This window comes from Pseudoliparis swirei, unplaced genomic scaffold (assembly GCF_029220125.1).
Source record: "Pseudoliparis swirei isolate HS2019 ecotype Mariana Trench unplaced genomic scaffold, NWPU_hadal_v1 hadal_25, whole genome shotgun sequence".
Lineage (NCBI taxonomy): Eukaryota > Metazoa > Chordata > Actinopteri > Perciformes > Liparidae > Pseudoliparis > Pseudoliparis swirei.
In genome coordinates this window covers 1,104,496-1,123,288 of record NW_026613261.1, presented here as the reverse complement: position 1 = coordinate 1,123,288, position 18,793 = coordinate 1,104,496, and the positions used below count along the sequence as shown (strand labels likewise).

General features: G+C 47.3%; 1 protein-coding gene across 2 annotated transcripts in view; it reads left to right on the top strand.

Annotated features, from left to right (window-relative positions):
• The window catches only part of adcy8 (adenylate cyclase 8 (brain)), a 53,206-nt gene extending 35,092 nt beyond the window's left edge, over positions 1–18,114 (top strand). For both annotated transcript variants that reach the window (XM_056410487.1, XM_056410486.1), the window contains 10 exons: positions 2,754–2,854; positions 3,302–3,503; positions 5,226–5,315; positions 5,385–5,557; positions 8,939–9,017; positions 14,719–14,877; positions 16,321–16,467; positions 16,557–16,649; positions 16,775–16,889; positions 16,986–18,114. In XM_056410487.1, coding sequence (XP_056266462.1) covers positions 2,754–2,854; positions 3,302–3,503; positions 5,226–5,315; positions 5,385–5,557; positions 8,939–9,017; positions 14,719–14,877; positions 16,321–16,467; positions 16,557–16,649; positions 16,775–16,889; positions 16,986–17,488 — 1,662 coding nt within the window. In that variant the 3' untranslated portion in view covers positions 17,489–18,114. The remainder of the gene's footprint in view (positions 1–2,753; positions 2,855–3,301; positions 3,504–5,225; positions 5,316–5,384; positions 5,558–8,938; positions 9,018–14,718; positions 14,878–16,320; positions 16,468–16,556; positions 16,650–16,774; positions 16,890–16,985) is intronic.
• The last annotated feature ends 679 nt before the right edge of the window (positions 18,115–18,793 follow it).

The following is an 18,793-nucleotide window of genomic DNA, read 5'->3' as shown; positions in this document are numbered from 1 at the left end:
TGAGATTCTCCATGTTGTTAAACCGCGAATGACTTTCTTTTCCGGTTCCGCAGCAATCAGTAGCAGACTTTTACAAAATAAAAGCCTGTGAGCAACACACTTTTACAATAATAAAATAAATAATAAAACCTGCGTTAACGCGCGATAAAATAATTGTCGGCGTTAATTCATTGATGGGTTAACGCAAGATTAACGCGTTAACGTGCCCAGCCCTAGTATATATATATATATATACAGTATGTATATGTGTGTATATGTCAGTGCGTTCTGAGGGAACTAGCATGTTCCCAGCATGTCTCCGTCCTCCGGGGCTCAGCTGACCTCCGTGCCGCTGTCTTTACCTCTTTCACGCTTCGCCGCGCGCCCGCCGGCTCCCATGATGCACTGCTCCGTCACCTAGCGCTTGACCTCAAGACGAGGTTTGTGTGTGCGTTCCCTCAGAAGACCGGTCCGCCTCCGCCTGTGTGCTGCAGGACGATATGTATGTATACCCTGTGTATTCATATATATATATATATATATATATTAGGGCTGTGAAACGATTAAACATTTTAATCAAATTAATCACAGGTTTCTGTGGATTAATCATGATTCATCACATATTACCGATATTCTCGGTATATTTTTGTGAGAACATAAAGATTTATGACAAAAGACAGATATATACATTTATACACAGGGGTGCACAGAACTTGCTCACCAGCGCCGCTGAAAACAATCATGGCCGCCGTGCGGAGTCGCCCCCTGGTGGTCAGTAGAGAGAATGCAGCTTCAACACATGAAGCATAGACTTCTATACAACCAGATGAGTCGCCCCCTGGTGGTCAGGAGAGAGAATGCAGCTTCAACACATGAAGCATAGACTTCTATACAACCAGATGAGTCGCCCCCTGGTGGTCAGGAGAGAGAATGCAGCGTTAACACATGAAGCATAGACTTCTATACAACCAGATGAGTCGCCCCCTGGTGGTCAGGAGAGAGAATGCAGCGTTAACACATGAAGCATAGACTTCTATACAACCAGAGGAGTCGCCCCCTGGTGGTCAGGAGAGAGAATGCAGCTTCAACACATGAAGCATAGACTTCTATACAACCAGATGAGTCGCCCCCTGGTGGTCAGGAGAGAGAATGCAGCGTTAACACATGAAGCATATACTTCTATACAACCAGAGGAGTCGCCCCCTGGTGGTCAGGAGAGAGAATGCAGCTTCAACACATGAAGCATAGACTTCTATACAACCAGATGAGTCGCCCCCTGGTGGTCAGGAGAGAGAATGCAGCTTTAACACATGAAGCATATACTTCTATACAACCAGAGGAATCACCCCCTGGTGGTCAGGAGAGAGAATGCAGCTTCAACACATGAAGCATAGACTTCTATACAACCAGGGGGTTCTTCAGCTGCTCATCTCTCTGTGTTTTAACAGCAAAATTGGCCAATTAGCATTCAGTTAATACCTCGTAACCAGAGTCTAGAGATATAGATTCACCATTTACTGTCGTCTGATGAAGTTACAGTCGGCGAGAGGACTGACGGCCAGAAGCTCCCGACAGCTTGAAGAACATGTGCTAACCTGTTGGATGGAGAGAGACGGACAGAATATTATATATATAATAATATACAGGACTGTCTCAGAAAATTAGAATATTGTGATGAAGTTCTTTATTTTCTGTAATGCAATTAAAAAAACAAAAATGTCATGCATTCTGGATTCATTACAAATCAACTGAAATATTGCAAGCCTTTTATTCTTTTAATATTGCTGATTATGGCTTACAGCTTAAGAAAACTCTAAAATCCTATCTCATAAAATTTTAATATTTCCTCAGACCAAGTAAAAAAAAAGATTTATAACAGCTGAGTGTTTGTCAAGGCTCAGGAAACCCTTGCAGGTGTTTCGAGTTAATTAGACAATTCAAGTGATTTGTTTAATACCCTACTAGTATACTTTTTCATGATATTCTAATATTTAGAGATAGGATATTTGAGTTTTCTTAAGATGTAAGCCATAATCAGCAATATTAAAAGAATAAAAGGCTTGCAATATTTCAGTTGATTTGTAATGAATCCAGAATGCATGACATTTTTGTTTTTTTAATTGCATTGCAGAAAATAAAGAACTTCATCACAATATTCTAATTTTCTGAGAGTCCTGTACATATATATAGATATCATATTATATATATAATATTATATATATAATATTATATATAGAATAATATACATATTTATAAAATTATATATATATATAATATTATATATAATATTTATATTTATATAATATTTGTGTATATAATATATATATATTTTTATGTATTTATTCAAATACACTTCTTCTCGTGAGGACTTTAATGGCCGACGGGGTTCTTGCTCTTTCACCTGGAGGAGTCACATGACCTCATATCTGAAAACCCTCCAGGTGTTTTAACCAATCATTGACCGGCGTGGTGTTGCTCTCGTTGCTTTAGAAGATGAACCCAGAGAGTTGTGAGGGTCACGACCTCCAGGGCGCTGAGCTGTGGGGTCTGGACACTACAGCGATGTGTGTGCACGGCGCCCCCTGGTGGGCGAGACGCGCCGCTACACATGTTTACAGTCGATTACGACGGGATCATTCACTCCAAGAAACCTGTTCTATTTCTTCTTCTTCTTCTTCTTCTTCTTCTTCTTCTTCTTCTTCTTCTTCTTCTTCTTCTTCTTCTCCTCCTTCTTCTTATCTTCTTCTTCTCTGCCTCCTCCTTCTTCTTCTCAGTACTCCCAGATGAGGGACGAGGTCTTCAAGTCTAACCTGGTCTGCGCCTTCATCGTGCTCATCTTCATCACCACCATCCAAAGCCTGCTTCCCTCTGCCAGGTAAGAGGAGAGGAAGAGAGGAAGAGAGGATGAGAGGAAGTAGAGGGAGAGAGGATGAGAGGAAGAGAGGATGAGAGGAAGAGGGGAAGAGATGCGTGTGTGTATATTGTATTTATATATATATATATATATATAAAATATGAAGATACATATATAATGATATTATGTATTATTATTATAGCAATATTATTATTGTTTATTATCATTATATTATTATTATTATTTATATATTATAATCATTATTATTATATTATTATAATTATTATGTTATTATTTGATCATTATTATAATATTTTAATATTATCATTATTATTATATTATAATTATTGTTATATGAATATATTATTATGTATTATTATATTATTAATATTATTAATAATATGTATTATTAATAAGTATATTGATATGATTATTAATATGTATTAATATCCCCCGGTCTCCCTGCAGGATGCTGACCATGGCGGTCCAGTTCTCGGTTCTGGTCCTGCTCCACGCGGTTCTGGTCCTGGTGGCCACGGCGGAGGACTACAAGTGCCTCCCTCTGGCGCTGCGCCGGGCCTGCTGCTGGATCAACGAGACGTACGCGGCGCGCAACGTCCTCGTCTTCATCTCCATCCTCATCAACTTCCTGGCGGCCATGATCAACATCGTGAGTTTGTCTCGGACTATTTTTAGCGGTGGATTGATTCATATTTATAACTGTAAAGACTTGTAGCCCCGCCCTGAAGCACCAGAGGAGCGTAGACTTCTATACAACCAGAGGAGTCGCCCCCTGGTGGTCAGGAGAGAGAATGCAGCTCTAACACATGAAGCATAGACTTCTATACAACCAGAGGAGTCGCCCCCTGGTGGTCAAGAGAGAGAATGCAGCTCTAACACATGAAGCATAGACTTCTATACAACCATAGGAGTATCCTGCTGGTCAGGAAAGAGAATGCAGCTGTAACACGTGAATCATAGACTTCTATACAACCAGAGGAGTCGCCCCCTGGTGGTCAGGAGAGAGAATGCAGCTCTAACTCATGTTCTGGGTTCAAACCTTGTTTCACGTCTTCCAACCTCCACGAAGGTTCTGACCTTTCACAATAAAAGCCCTGGACAAAGACGTATGTGCTTGTTGGCCAGAGTGAACATTTCCCTGAGAGGAAACCCAATCAGAGGCTGCGGCTCGTCGCTCGTCAGCCAATCAGAATCCGTTCAGAGCGTCTGATTGAATCACACCGCTGCCGGTGAGAAGACGATCAAATTAGAGGTCTCCTCATTTATGTTGCTTCACAACACATAAGGGCTCCTACGCAACTAGTGTGTGTGTGTGTGTGTGTGTGTGTGTGTGTGTGTGTGTGTGTGTGTGTGTGTGTGTGTGTGTCTGTGTGTGTGTGTGTTCATGGTGATGTCAGCCAGTGTGGCTCATTGATGCGTTTTAAATGGAGCCCTCTGGCAAAGAGGAAGTTGATGAATTAGGCTCTGATACACACACACAGACACACACACACACACACACACACAGAGACACACAGAGACACACACACAGACACACACACACACACATAGAGACACACACACACAGACACACACACACAGAGAGACACACACACACACACACACACAGAGAGACACACACACACACACACACACACACACACACACAGAGACACACACACACACACACACACTTGTTTGTGCGTTCACTGTTGGTTTGGATCAAATCCAAATGTATTCATAGTTAGAAAACAACAACAAAGTGACCAAATTACTTTAAATATAGTAAAGACATTAAAACAACACAGTAAAAAGAAAATTAATAATAATGATGATAATATTAATAATATTACTAATGGTAATAATATTATTATAATTAACAACAATAATAATAATAATTAATTAATACATATTATATATTATTATAAATAATAATGAAAATGTTAATGATGTTAATAATAATAATAATAATAATGATAATGATAATTATTTTATGTCACAGAATTGTGTTTACATTCAGGAAAGAAATGTAAACTTTTAATAAAAACAAATTATTTTAATCATATTTATAAATATAGCACATTTCATTCAGACTATGTTGCCGTAGATGTAAAATAATAAAGAAATAAAACCTTCCTTTTTCAGATAAGATACATAATAGTGGTCGCAAGAAATAAAAAAATATCAACAAATTAAACTGGAAAACTTTTCAAATTAAAAAAGAATAATACCATAAATACCACTGATAATAATAATAATAATAATGATAATATAGAATAATACCATAAATACCACTGATAATAATAATACCATAAATACCACTGATAATAATAATAATAATAATAATAATAATAATAATAATAATAATACCATACCCTCCCCCCCCTCACAGCTGTGGTGCGACCCCGACCAGCCGGACTCCTTGGGGAACCAGACCTTCAACGAGTCGGCCTCCGCCCCGGACATCTGCCTCTACCCCGAGGTGAGGACCCCGAGTCCAGAGTCCAAATGTGAGCGTGACCCGGAGTGACCCCCCCCCCCCCCCCCCCAGTACTTTGTGTTCACCGGGGTCCTGGCCATGGTGACCTGCGCCGTGTTCCTGCGGCTCAACTCGGTGCTGAAGCTGGCGGTGCTGCTGCTGATGATCGCCGTCTACTCGCTGCTGACGGAGGCCTTCTACGCCTCGCTGTTCGCCCGCCACGACGCCGCCCACCGCCACGCCGGGTGAGCGGCCGCCCGACCACAACGAGGACCCCTCCTAGCGCCTGGTTAGAAGGTGGCCTAGGACCCCTCCTAGCGCCTGGTTAGAAGGTGACCTAGGAGCCCTCCTAGCGCCTGGTTAGAAGGTGACCTAGGAACCCTCCTAGCGCCTGGTTAGAAGGTGACCTAGGACCCCTCCTAGCGCCTGGTTAGAAGGTGACCTAGGACCCCTCCTAGCGCCTGGTTAGAAGGTGACCTAGGACCCCTCCTAGCGCCTGGTTAGAAGGTGACCTAGGACCCCTCCTAGCACCTGGTTAGAAGGTGACCTAGGAGCCCTCCTAGCGCCTGGTTAGAAGGTGACCTAGGAACCCTCCTAGCGCCTGGTTAGAAGGTGACCTAGGACCCCTCCTAGCGCCTGGTTAGAAGGTGACCTAGGACCCCTCCTAGCGCCTGGTTAGAAGGTGACCTAGGACCCCTCCTAGCGCCTGCTTAGAAGGTGACCTAGGACCCCTCCTAGCACCTGGTTAGAAGGTGACCTAGGAGCCCTCCTAGCGCCTGGTTAGAAGGTGACCTAGGACCCCTCCTAGCGCCTGCTTAGAAGGTGACCTAGGACCCCTCCTAGCACCTGGTTAGAAGGTGACCTAGGAGCCCTCCTAGCGCCTGGTTAGAAGGTGACCTAGGACCCCCTCCTAGCGTCTGGTTAGAAGGTGACCTAGGACCCCTCCTAGCGCCTGCTTAGAAGGTGACCTAGGAACCCTCCTAGTGCCTGGTTAGAAGGTGACCTAGGACCCCCTCCTAGCGTCTGGTTAGAAGGTGACCTAGGACCCCTCCTAGCGCCTGCTTAGAAGGTGACCTAGGAACCCTCCTAGTGCCTGCTTAGAAGGTGACCTAGGACCCCTCCTAGCGCCTGCTTAGAAGGTGACCTAGGACCCCTCCTAGCGCCTGGTTAGAAGGTGACCTAGGACCCCTCCTAGCGCCTGCTTAGAAGGTGACCTAGGACCCCTCCTAGCGCCTGGTTAGAAGGTGACCTAGGAACCCTCCTAGCGCCTGGTTAGAAGGTGACCTAGGACCCCTCCTAGCGTCTGGTTAGAAGGTGACCTAGGACCCCTCCTAGCGCCTGCTTAGAAGGTGACCTAGGACCCCTCCTAGCGCCTGGTTAGAAGGTGACCTAGGAGCCCTCCTAGCGCCTGGTTAGAAGGTGACCTAGGACCCCTCCTAGCGCCTGCTTAGAAGGTGACCTAGGACCCCTCCTAGCACCTGGTTAGAAGGTGACCTAGGACCCCTCCTAGCGTCTGGTTAGAAGGTGACCTAGGACCCCTCCTAGCGCCTGCTTAGAAGGTGACCTAGGAACCCTCCTAGCGCCTGGTTAGAAGGTGACCTAGGACCCCTCCTAGCGCCTGGTTAGAAGGTGACCTAGGACCCCTCCTAGCGTCTGGTTAGAAGGTGACCTAGGACCCCTCCTAGCGCCTGCTTAGAAGGTGACCTAGGACCCCTCCTAGCGCCTGGTTAGAAGGTGACCTAGGAGCCCTCCTAGCACCTGGTTAGAAGGTGACCTAGGACCCCTCCTAGCACCTGGTTAGAAGGTGACCTAGGAGCCCTCCTAGCGCCTGGTTAGAAGGTGACCTAGGACCCATCCTAGCGTCTGGTTAGAAGGTGACCTAGGACCCCTCCTAGCGCCTGCTTAGAAGGTGACCTAGGAACCCTCCTAGCGCCTGGTTAGAAGGTGACCTAGGACCCCTCCTAGCGCCTGGTTAGAAGGTGACCTAGGACCCCTACTAGCGTCTGGTTAGAAGGTGACCTAGGACCCCTCCTAGCGCCTGCTTAGAAGGTGACCTAGGACCCCTCCTAGCGCCTGCTTAGAAGGTGACCTAGGACCCCTCCTAGCGCCTGGTTAGAAGGTGACCTAGGACCCTCCTAGCGCCTGGTTAGAAGGTGACCTAGGACCCTCCTAGCGCCTGCTTAGAAGGTGACCTAGGACCTCCTAGCGCCTGGTTAGAAGGTGACCTAGGAACCTCCTAGCGCCTGGTTAGAAGGTGACCTAGGACCCCTCCTAGCGTCTGGTTAGAAGGTGACCTAGGACCCCTCCTAGCACCTGCTTAGAAGGTGACCTAGGACCCCTCCTAGCGCCTGGTTAGAAGGTGACCTAGGAGCCCTCCTAGCGCCTGGTTAGAAGGTGACCTAGGACCCCTCCTAGCGCCTGCTTAGAAGGTGACCTAGGACCCCTCCTAGCGCCTGGTTAGAAGGTGACCTAGGACCCCTCCTAGCGTCTGGTTAGAAGGTGACCTAGGACTCCTCCTAGCGCCTGCTTAGAAGGTGACCTAGGAACCCTCCTAGCGCCTGGTTAGAAGGTGACCTAGGACCCCTCCTAGCGCCTGCTTAGAAGGTGACTTAGTACCCCTCCTATCGCCTGGTTAGAATGTGACCTAGGACCCCTCCTAGCGCCTGGTTATAATGTGACCTAGGACCCCTCCTAGTGCCTGGTTAGAATGTGACCTAGGACCCCTCCTATCGCCTGGTTAGAATGTGACCTAGTACCCCTCCTATCGCCTGGTTAGAATGTGACCTAGGACCCCTCCTAGCGCCTGCTTAGAATGTGACCTAGGACCCCTCCTAGCGCCTGGTTAGAATGTGACCTAGGACCCCTCCTATCACCTGGTTAGAATGTGACCTAGGACCCCTCCTAGCGCCTGGTTATAATGTGACCTAGGACCCCCGTAGCGCCTGGTTATAATGTAAACAACTCAAGTTAGATTTATACAATAAAACAAAATACATTGTAATAAAATAAAAAAAATGAAATAAATAAATATCTGGATTTTTTTTAATTAAAAAAAAATGGAATAATAATAATAATAAAATAATAATAATATAAAACACAATAAGACAAATAAGACAAATAAATTAAATAAATTAAATGTTAGAGGACCCCTGGTAGCGCCTGCTTATAATGTAAGTTAGGACCCCTCGTAATGCCTGGTTATAATGTAAACAACTCAAGTTCGAATTATACAATACAAAATACATTTTAATTAAATGTAATAAATAAAATATAAAACTTTTTTTTAAAATAATTATTATTTAAAAAATATATAAATTAAATAAATGAAATAAATAATAAATAAATAAATAAAAAATAAACGATAAGAGGACCCCTCATAACGCCTACTCATAATTTAAGATAGGACCCCTCGTAATGCCTGGTTATAATGTAAACAACCAACACAGTGTCTTCTTCAGCACCAGTCATGCCCCTGAGAGGGAGAACCCGTGTACATGCTCCTCCACCTTCTTAAAGGTCTGAGTGTTACGAGTGAGACACAACCTTATGAATAGAAACAGATTAAAGAGACACACATATTATTTTAAAGCCTTCTGGCCGTGACTCGTCTTCTGTGTCTCCTTCAGGAACTTCCTGGGGACCAAGGAGACGTCTCTGCTGCTGATGGCCATGTTCCTCCTGGCGGTGTTCTACCACGGCCAGCAGGTGAGCTGCCTCTACTCTCAGGCTCTATTATCAGGCTCTACTCTCAGGCTCTACTCTCAGGCTCTACTCTCAGGCTCTATTATCAGGCTCTACTCTCAGGCTCTACTCTCAGGCTCTATTCTCAGGCTCTACTCTCAGGCTCTACTCTCAGGCTCTACACTCAGGCTCTACTCTCAGGCTCTACTCTCAGGCTCTACTCTCAGGCTCTACTCTCAGGCTCTACTATCAGTCTCTACTCTCAGGCTCTACTCTCAGGCTCTACTCTCAGGCTCTACACTCAGGCTCTACTCTCAGGCTCTATTATCAGGCTCTACTCTCAGGCTCTACTCTCAGGCTCTATTATCAGGCTCTACTCTCAGGCTCTATTATCAGGCTCTACAGGCTCTATTATCAGGCTCTATTATCAGGCTCTACTCTCAGGCTCTACTCTCAGGCTCTATTATCAAGCTCTACTCTCAGGCTCTATTATCAGGCTCTATTATCAGGCTCTACTCTCAGGCTCTACTCTCAGGCTCTACAGGCTCTATTATCAGGCTCTATTATCAGGCTCTACTCTCAGGCTCTACTCTCAGGCTCTACTCTCAGGCTCTATTATCAGGCTCTACTCTCAGGGTCTACTCTCAGGCTCTACTCTCAGGCTCTATTATCAGGCTCTATTATCAGGCTCTACTCTCAGGCTCTATTATCAGGCTCTACTCTCAGGCTCTACTCTCAGGCTCTACAGGCTCTATTATCAGGCTCTATTATCAGGCTCTACTCTCAGGCTCTACAGGCTCTATTATCAGGCTCTACTCTCAGGCTCTACTCTCAGGCTCTATTATCAGGCTCTACTCTCAGGCTCTACTCTCAGGGTCTATTAGCAGGCTCTATTATCAGGCTCTACTCTCAGGCTCTACTCTCAGGCTCTACTATCGGGCTCTACTCTCAGGCTCTACTCTCAGGCTCTACAGGCTCTATTATCAGGCTCTATTATCAGGCTCTACTCTCAGGCTCTACTCTCGGGCTCTACTATCAGGCTCTACTCTCAGGCTCTACTATCAGGCTCTACTATCAGGCTCTACTCTCAGGCTCTATTATCAGGCTCTACTCTCAGGCTCTACTATCAGGCTCTACTCTCAGGCTCTACTCTCAGGCTCTACTCTCAGGCTCTATTATCAGGCTCTACTCTCAGGCTCTATTATCAGGCTCTATTATCAGGCTCTACTCTCAGGCTCTACTCTCAGGCTCTATTATCAGGCTCTACTCTCAGGCTCTACTCTCAGGCTCTATTATCAGGCTCTACTCTCAGGCTCTACTATCAGGCTCTATTATCAGGCTCTACTCTCAGGCTCTACTCTCAGGCTCTACAGGCTCTATTATCAGGCTCTATTATCAGGCTCTACTCTCAGGCTCTACTCTCAGGCTCTATTATCAGGCTCTATTGTCAGGCTCTACTCTCAGGCTCTACTCTCAGGCTCTATTATCAGGCTCTATTATCAGGCTCTACTCTCAGGCTCTACTCTCAGGCTCTACTCTCAGGCTCTATTATCAGGCTCTACAGGCTCTATTATCAGGCTCTATTATCAGGCTCTACTCTCAGGCTCTACAGGCTCTATTATCAGGCTCTACTCTCAGGCTCTACTCTCAGGCTCTATTATCAGGCTCTATTATCAGGCTCTACTCTCAGGCTCTACTCTCAGGCTCTACAGGCTCTATTATCAGGCTCTATTATCAGGCTCTACTCTCAGGCTCTATTATCAGGCTCTACTCTCGGGCTCTACTATCAGGCTCTACTCTCAGGCTCTACTCTCAGGCTCTACTCTCAGGCTCTACAGGCTCTATTATCAGGCTCTATTATCAGGCTCTACTCTCAGGCTCTACAGGCTCTATTATGAGGCTCTATTATCAGGCTCTACTCTCAGGCTCTATTATCAGGCTCTACTCTCAGGCTCTACTCTCAGGCTCTACTCTCAGGCTCTACTCTCAGGCTCTATTATCAGGCTCTACAGGCTCTATTATCAGGCTCTATTATCAGGCTCTACTCTCAGGCTCTACAGGCTCTATTATCAGGCTCTACTCTCAGGCTCTATTATCAGGCTCTATTATCAGGCTCTACTCTCAGGCTCTACTCTCAGACTCTACTCTCAGGCTCTACTATCAGGCTCTACTCTCAGGCTCTACTCTCAGGCTCTACTCTCAGGCTCTATTATCAGGCTCTATTATCAGGCTCTACTCTCAGGCTCTACTCTCAGGCTCTATTATCAGGCTCTACTCTCGGGCTCTACTATCAGGCTCTACTCTCAGGCTCTACTCTCAGGCTCTACTACCAGGCTCTACTATCAGGCTCTACTCTCAGGCTCTATTATCAGGCTCTACTCTCAGGCTCTACTATCAGGCTCTACTCTCAGGCTCTATTATCAGGCTCTACTCTCAGGCTCTATTATCAGGCTCTATTATCAGGCTCTACTCTCAGGCTCTACTCTCAGGCTCTATTATCAGGCTCTATTATCAGGCTCTACTCTCAGGCTCTACTCTCAGTCTCTACTCTCAGGCTCTACTATCAGGCTCTACTCTCAGGCTCTATTATCAGGCTCTACTCTCAGGCTCTACTACCAGGCTCTATTATCAGGCTCTACTCTCAGGCTCTACAGGCTCTATTATCAGGCTCTATTATCAGGCTCTACTCTCAGGCTCTACAGGCTCTATTATCAGGCTCTATTATCAGGCTCTACTCTCAGGCTCTATTATCAGGCTCTACTCTCAGGCTCTACTCTCAGGCTCTATTATCAGGCTCTATTATCAGGCTCTACTCTCAGGCTCTACTGTCAGGCTCTGTTATCAGGCTCTACAGGCTCTATTATCAGGCTCTACTCTCAGGCTCTACAGGCTCTATTATCAGGCTCTACTCTCAGGCTCTACTCTCAGGCTCTATTATCAGGCTCTATTATCAGGCTCTACTCTCAGGCTCTACTCTCAGGCTCTACTATCAGGCTCTACTCTCAGGCTCTACAGGCTCTATTATCAGGCTCTATTATCAGGCTCTACTCTCAGGCTCTATTATCAGGCTCTACTCTCGGGCTCTACTATCAGGCTCTACTCTCAGGCTCTACTCTCAGGCTCTACTCTCAGGCTCTACTATCAGGCTCTACTCTCAGGCACTATTATCAGGCTCTACTATCAGGCTCTACTCTCAGGCTCTACTCTCAGGCTCTACTATCAGTCTCTACTCTCAGGCTCTATTATCAGGCTCTATTATCAGGCTCTACTCTCAGGCTCTACTCTCAGGCTCTACTCTCAGGCTCTACTCTCAGGCTCTATTATCAGGCTCTACTCTCAGGCTCTACTCTCAGGATGGCTCTACTATCAGTCTCTACTCTCAGTCTCTACTATCAGGCTCTACTCTCAGGCTCTACTCTCAGGCTCTACACTCAGGCTCTACTCTCAGGCTCTACTCTCAGGCTCTATTATCAGGCTCTACTCTCAGGCTCTACTCTCAGGCTCTATTATCAGGCTCTACAGGCTCTATTATCAGGCTCTATTATCAGGCTCTACTCTCAGGCTCTACTCTCAGGCTCTATTATCAAGCTCTACTCTCAGGCTCTATTATCAGGCTCTATTATCAGGCTCTATTATCAGGCTCTACTCTCAGGCTCTACTCTCAGGCTCTACTCTCAGGCTCTATTATCAGGCTCTACTCTCAGGCTCTACTCTCAGGCTCTACTCTCAGGCTCTACAGGCTCTATTGTCAGGCTCTATTATCAGGCTCTACTCTCAGGATGGCTCTACTATCAGTCTCTACTCTCAGGCTCTACTCTCAGGCTCTACTATCAGTCTCTACTCTCAGGCTCTACTCTCAGGCTCTATTATCAGGCTCTACTCTCAGGCTCTACTCTCAGGCTGTACTCTCAGGATGGCTCTACTATCAGTCTCTACTCTCAGTCTCTACGATCAGGCTCTACTATCAGTCTCTACTCTCAGGCTCTACTCTCAGGCTCTACTCTCAAGCTCTACTCTCAGGCTCTACTCTCAGGCTCTACTAGCAGTCTCTACTCTCAGGCTCTATTATCAGGCTCTACTCTCAGGCTCTACTCTCAGGCTCTACTCTCAGGCTCTATTATCAGGCTCTACTATCAGGCTTTACTATCAGGCTTTATTATAGTGCTTTATTATAGTGCTTTATTATAGTGCTTTATTATCGTGCTTTATTATAGTGCTTTATTATAGTGCTTTATTATAATGCTTTATTATAGTGCTTTATTATAATGCTTTATTATAGTGCTTTATTATAATGCTTTATTATAGTGCTTTATTATAATGCTTTATTATAGTGCTTTATTATAATGCTTTATTATAGTGCTTTATCATAATGCTTTATTATAGTGCTTTATTATAGTGCTTTATTATAATGCTTTATTATAGTGCTTTATTATAACGCTTTATTATAGTGCTTTATTATAATGCTTTATTATAGTGCTTTATTATAATGCTTTATTATAGTGCTTTATTATAGTGCTTTATTATAGTGCTTTATTATCGTGCTTTATTATAACGCTTTATTATAGTGCTTTATTATAATGCTTTATTATAGTGCTTTATTATAATGCTTTATTATAGTGCTTTATTATAATGCTTTATTATAGTGCTTTATTATAATGCTTTATTATAGTGCTTTATTATAATGCTTTATTATAGTGCTTTATTATAACGCTTTATTATAGTGCTTTATTATAATGCTTTATTATAGTGCTTTATTATAGTGCTTTATTATAGTGCTTTATTATCGTGCTTTATTATAGTGCTTTATTATAGTGCTTCATAATATTGCTTTATTATAATGCTTTATTATAGTGCTTTATTATAGTGCTTTATTATAGTGCTTCATAATATTGCTTTATTATAATGCTTGATTAGGAACATGGGTATTATTCTCATGCAGACGTGTAACTCTACTTGTAGTGAACAACTCAGTTAGATTTGTATCTAACCCTAACCCCCAAATTCAATGAATAAAATAAAATAAATTCGATGAATACATTTACAAAATACATTTAATTAATAAAATCAAAATGTATAAAATAAAATTAATAAAACAAAATACATATACAATATAAAATAATAATACAAAATAAAACAAATTGAAAATAAAAATAATATTTTTTTAAATAAAATATATAAAGAAAAGAAATAAAGAAAATTAAAAAAAATTAAAAGCTGTAAAAATGAAATAAATAAAATTAATTAATAAAACTAATAAACTATTAACTATCAGTTAGATTAACCTTAGTTTCTGACCCTAACACGTTCTGTCTACAGGAACTAGAAGATTGAAGAGTTCTCCTTTTATGATTATGGGAATAATTGATACAGATAGATTAATCATGTAAGAGAGAGAGAGAGAGAGAGAGAGAGAGAGAGAGAGAGAGAGAGAGAGAGAGTCTTAATTCCTCACCAGTTTATCCGTCTGCCCCCAAAATTATTTTGTAATATCTGGGTTCTCTCTCTCTCTCGCGCTCTCTCTCTCCCTCTGTCTCTCTCTCTCTCCCTCTCTCTCTCTCACTAAACTAAATGGTACATGATGCATTCAAAGGACTTATTAATTGTGAGTTCAGAAAAAACAATATTAACAACACAACGTCCAGCACAGCAGACGTCAGTGAGGATGAGGAGGTGACGAGCTTCTTCTTTCCTGTGTGTGTGTGTGTGTGTGTGTGTGTGTGTGTAGCTGGAGTACACGGCCAGGCTGGACTTCCTGTGGCGCGTCCAGGCCAAAGAGGAGATCAACGAGATGAAGGAGCTGCGCGAACACAACGAGAACATGCTGAGGAACATCCTGCCGAGCCACGTGGCGCGCCACTTCCTGGAGAAGGACCGGGACAACGAGGTGGGCGGCGGCCCGGTGGGCGGCGGCTCGAGGCGTGGGCAGCGGCTCAGAGGGCGGCTCAGAGCGGCGGCTCAGAGGCGGGGCTCGTGGCGGCGGCCGCAGGCAGCGGCGGCTCGAGGCGTGGGCGGCTCGTAGGCGGCGGCTCATAGGCGGCGGCTCGTAGGCGGCGGCTCGTAGGCGGCGGCTCGTAGGCGGCGGCTCGTGGGCGGCGGCTCATAGGCAGCGGCGTTCAGGCGTGGCGGCGCTCGTGGCGGCGGCTCGTAGGGCGTGGCGGCTCGTGGCGGCGGCTCGTGGCGGCGGGCTCAGAGGCGGCGGCTCGAGGCGGCGGCTCGTGGCGGCGGCTCGCAGGCAGCGGCGTCGAGGCGTGGCGGCTCGTAGGCGGCGGCTCATAGGCGGCGGCTCATAGGCAGCGGCGGCTCGTAGGCGTGGGCGGCGGCTCGTAGGCGGCGGCTCGTGGGCGGCGGCTCATAGGCAGCGGCGGCTCGTAGACGTGGGCGGCGGCTCGTGGGCGGCGGCTCGTGGGCGGCGGCTCGTAGGCGTAGGTGACGGCTCGCAGGGGGCGACTCCTCTGGTTGTATAGAAGTCTATGCTTCAGGTGTTAAGTCTCAAGTCTTCTTCTATACCGCATGATGTCATCATTTATACTTTATGGTCTGTCGAGTCAGACGGACCGTAAAGCAGGGGCCGCTTTAGGGGCGGGGCTACAGGTGATTGACAGGTCTCCATTGACCTCAGGACTCTGACGCAGTGAAGAAATTCAATTAGTTGAACTGCGTCTCCGACATTTGAGTTTATTAATTTTACGTGTCGATGAAGTCGGAGGTTTATTTCCACGAGTTGCTATGAAATGTAAAAGTCAAGCGACACAGACAGACGGACCCTTTCCTTGTGGCTCGGTATGTAAACAATCCCCTCAGGAAGAGATGAGTCACGCGGTGACGTCAGTGTGTGAGTTGGTCGTCGCTGCCCCCTGGTGGCGGGGCGGTGTGGTGCAGCTGCCCGAGCGTCACAGAGCACTCTGATGCAAGAAGTAACTTGATGGAAAATACATTTCTGACCCTTTAAAATCATCAGATTGTGCATTTGTTTCATAATATTTTCAAAAATAATAAGTATTATTTAATCAATTCCATCTTTTGTTCCTTTGAAACAAACATTGAAGATATTATGTCCCACTTTCAACCAATAACATCCATCCATCAATCTGAATACTAAACGTTTAGCAAAATGAGAGGTGTGTGTGTGTGTGAGAGCCTCGGTAGCCCCGCCCACTATTTAGTGGTCCAATCAAATTAAAGGATTTTAATTACACTTCAAGACTTATTTGCACAAGAAGAAATCCAACAATAACAAAATAATCACATTTATCATGTAAAGTGTCCATGTATAAATGAATTCAAGGCAACGCACTAGAACCTGGCGCTTTGACTCCGCCCCCAACAGGAGCTGTACTCCCAGTACTACGACTCCGTGGGCGTGATGTTCGCCTCCATCCCCGGCTTCGCCGACTTCTACTCCCAGACGGAGATGAACAACCAGGGCGTGGAGTGCCTCCGGCTGCTCAACGAGATCATCGCCGACTTCGACGAGGTGAGAAACTACGAAGTTATTTATGTACGATGTCATAACGATGAAGGACTCACCTCTCTCTCTCTCTCTCTCTCTCTCTCTCGCCCCAGTTGCTCGGCGAGGATCGGTTCCAGGACATCGAGAAGATCAAGACGATCGGCAGCACCTACATGGCCGTCTCCGGTCTGTCGCCCGAGAAGCAGGTGAGACGCGAAGCAGGAAAACACAGAGCATTCTCTCTCCTGACCACCAGGGGGCGACTCCTCTGGTTGTATAGAAGTCTCTTCTTCACGTGTTAAAGCTGTGACTCTTCTGCTCTGACCTCCAGCAATGTGAAGACAAGTGGGGTCACCTGTGTGCGTTGGCGGACTTCGCCATCGCCCTCAACGAGAGCATCCAGGAGATCAACAAGCACTCCTTCAACAACTTTGAGCTGAGGATCGGTGAGAGCTCCTCCTCCTCCTCCTCCTCCTCCTCCTCCTCCTCCCTCTGACGTCCTCACGTGACCTCGCGCCTCACCACCTGTGCTTCCTCGGCAGGTATGGCCCACGGCTCGGTGGTGGCGGGCGTGATCGGCGCCAAGAAGCCGCAGTACGACATCTGGGGGAAGACGGTGAACCTGTCCAGCCGCATGGACAGCACCGGGGTCAGCGGCAGCATCCAGGTCCCCGAGGACACCTTCCTCATCCTCAAGGAGCGCGGCTTCGCCTTCGAGTACCGCGGCGAGATCTACGTGAAGGGCATCAGCGAGCAGGAGGGCAAGATCCGCACGCACTTCCTGCGCGGCCGCGTGCAGCCCAACCCGCTCGTCCTGCAGCCGCGCAAGATCACCGGGCAGTACTCGCTGGCCGCCGTGGTGCTCGGCCTGGTGCAGTCGCTCAACCGGCAGAAGCAGAAGCAGATCCTCAACGAGAACAACAACTCGGGCATCATGAAGGGCCACCACCACTACAACCGCCGGACGCTGCTGGCGCCCGGCAGCTCCGAGGCGGGGGGGGCGGGGCTCCACCCCGAGGCCGCCGACAAGGCCGAGCTGTCCTGAGGGGGGCGGAGCTTCGCGGTTCCGCGCGGCGTTCTCGGAGGCGGAGCTGCTCGAGACGGGCAGGAAGCGATCCCGGAGGTTGAGTCGGAGGGTGGTAGCTGGGGTTCAACCGGGACACGGAGTACAAGGAAGTTAGGAGTCACGGGGACTTTGGTGTCGGAGTGCCGGAAGCTTCGGCTGATTCCAGACCTCCGGATGGACCCCCCCTTGAGCCGGTCTGGTTCCAGACCTCCGGACTCTTCATCCACCTCTTCATCCACCTCTTCATCGGTCCGGTTATCTTTCATCTCTACGTTTGTGTAATTTTGTTGTTTCCATGGTGACAGACTTCATTTGTATAAAGTTTATGTTTAGTCGTGATTATGCAAATGTGCAGCGTGCGGCCGGCCCGCTCTCCCCTGGTGGCGGCGGTGTGGTGGTGCACCTCCACCGTAACGCTCCAATGGCGGTTTTCCAAGCATCGTCGTTAACGCCAGGAGGAGGCGGGGCCGCACGGCGCCCCCTAGTGATCATCTGTCACACCACGGGGGCCGAAGCGGCGGCTTTTCTTTCCGCAGAAACGACGGGTTGAAGCGAAGCGAAGGCGCTATGAGGACGCCATGAGGACGCCATGAGGACGCCATGAGGGCGCCATGAGGACGCCATGAGGACGCCATGAGGACGCCATGTGGACGCCATGAGGACGCCATGAGGACGCCATGAGGACGCCATGAGGACGCCATGAGGACGCCATGAGGACGCCATGAGGACGCCATGAGGACGCCATGAGGACGCCATGAGGGCGCCATGAGGACGCCATGAGGACGCCATGTGGACGCCATGAGGACGCCATGTGGACGCCATGAGGACGCCATGAGGACGCCATGTGGACGCCATGTGGACGCCATGTGGACGCCATGTGGACGCCATGTGGACGCCATGAGGACGCCATGTGGACGCCATGAGGACGCCATGTGGACGCCATGTGGACGCCATGAGGACGCCATGAGGACGCCATGAGGATGCCATGTGGACGCCATGTGGACGCCATGTGGACGCCATGAGGATGCCATGTGGATGCCATGTGGACGCCATGAGGACGCCATGAGGACGCCATGAGGGCGCCATGAGGACGCCATGAGGACGCCTTGAGGACGCCATGAGGACGCCATGTGGACGCCATGAGGACGCCATGAGGGCGCCATGAGGCCGCCATGAGGACGCCATGTGGACGCCATGAGGACGCCATGAGGGCGCCATGAGGACGCCATGAGGGCGCCATGAGGACGCCATGAGGACGCCATGTGGACGCCATGAGGACGCCAT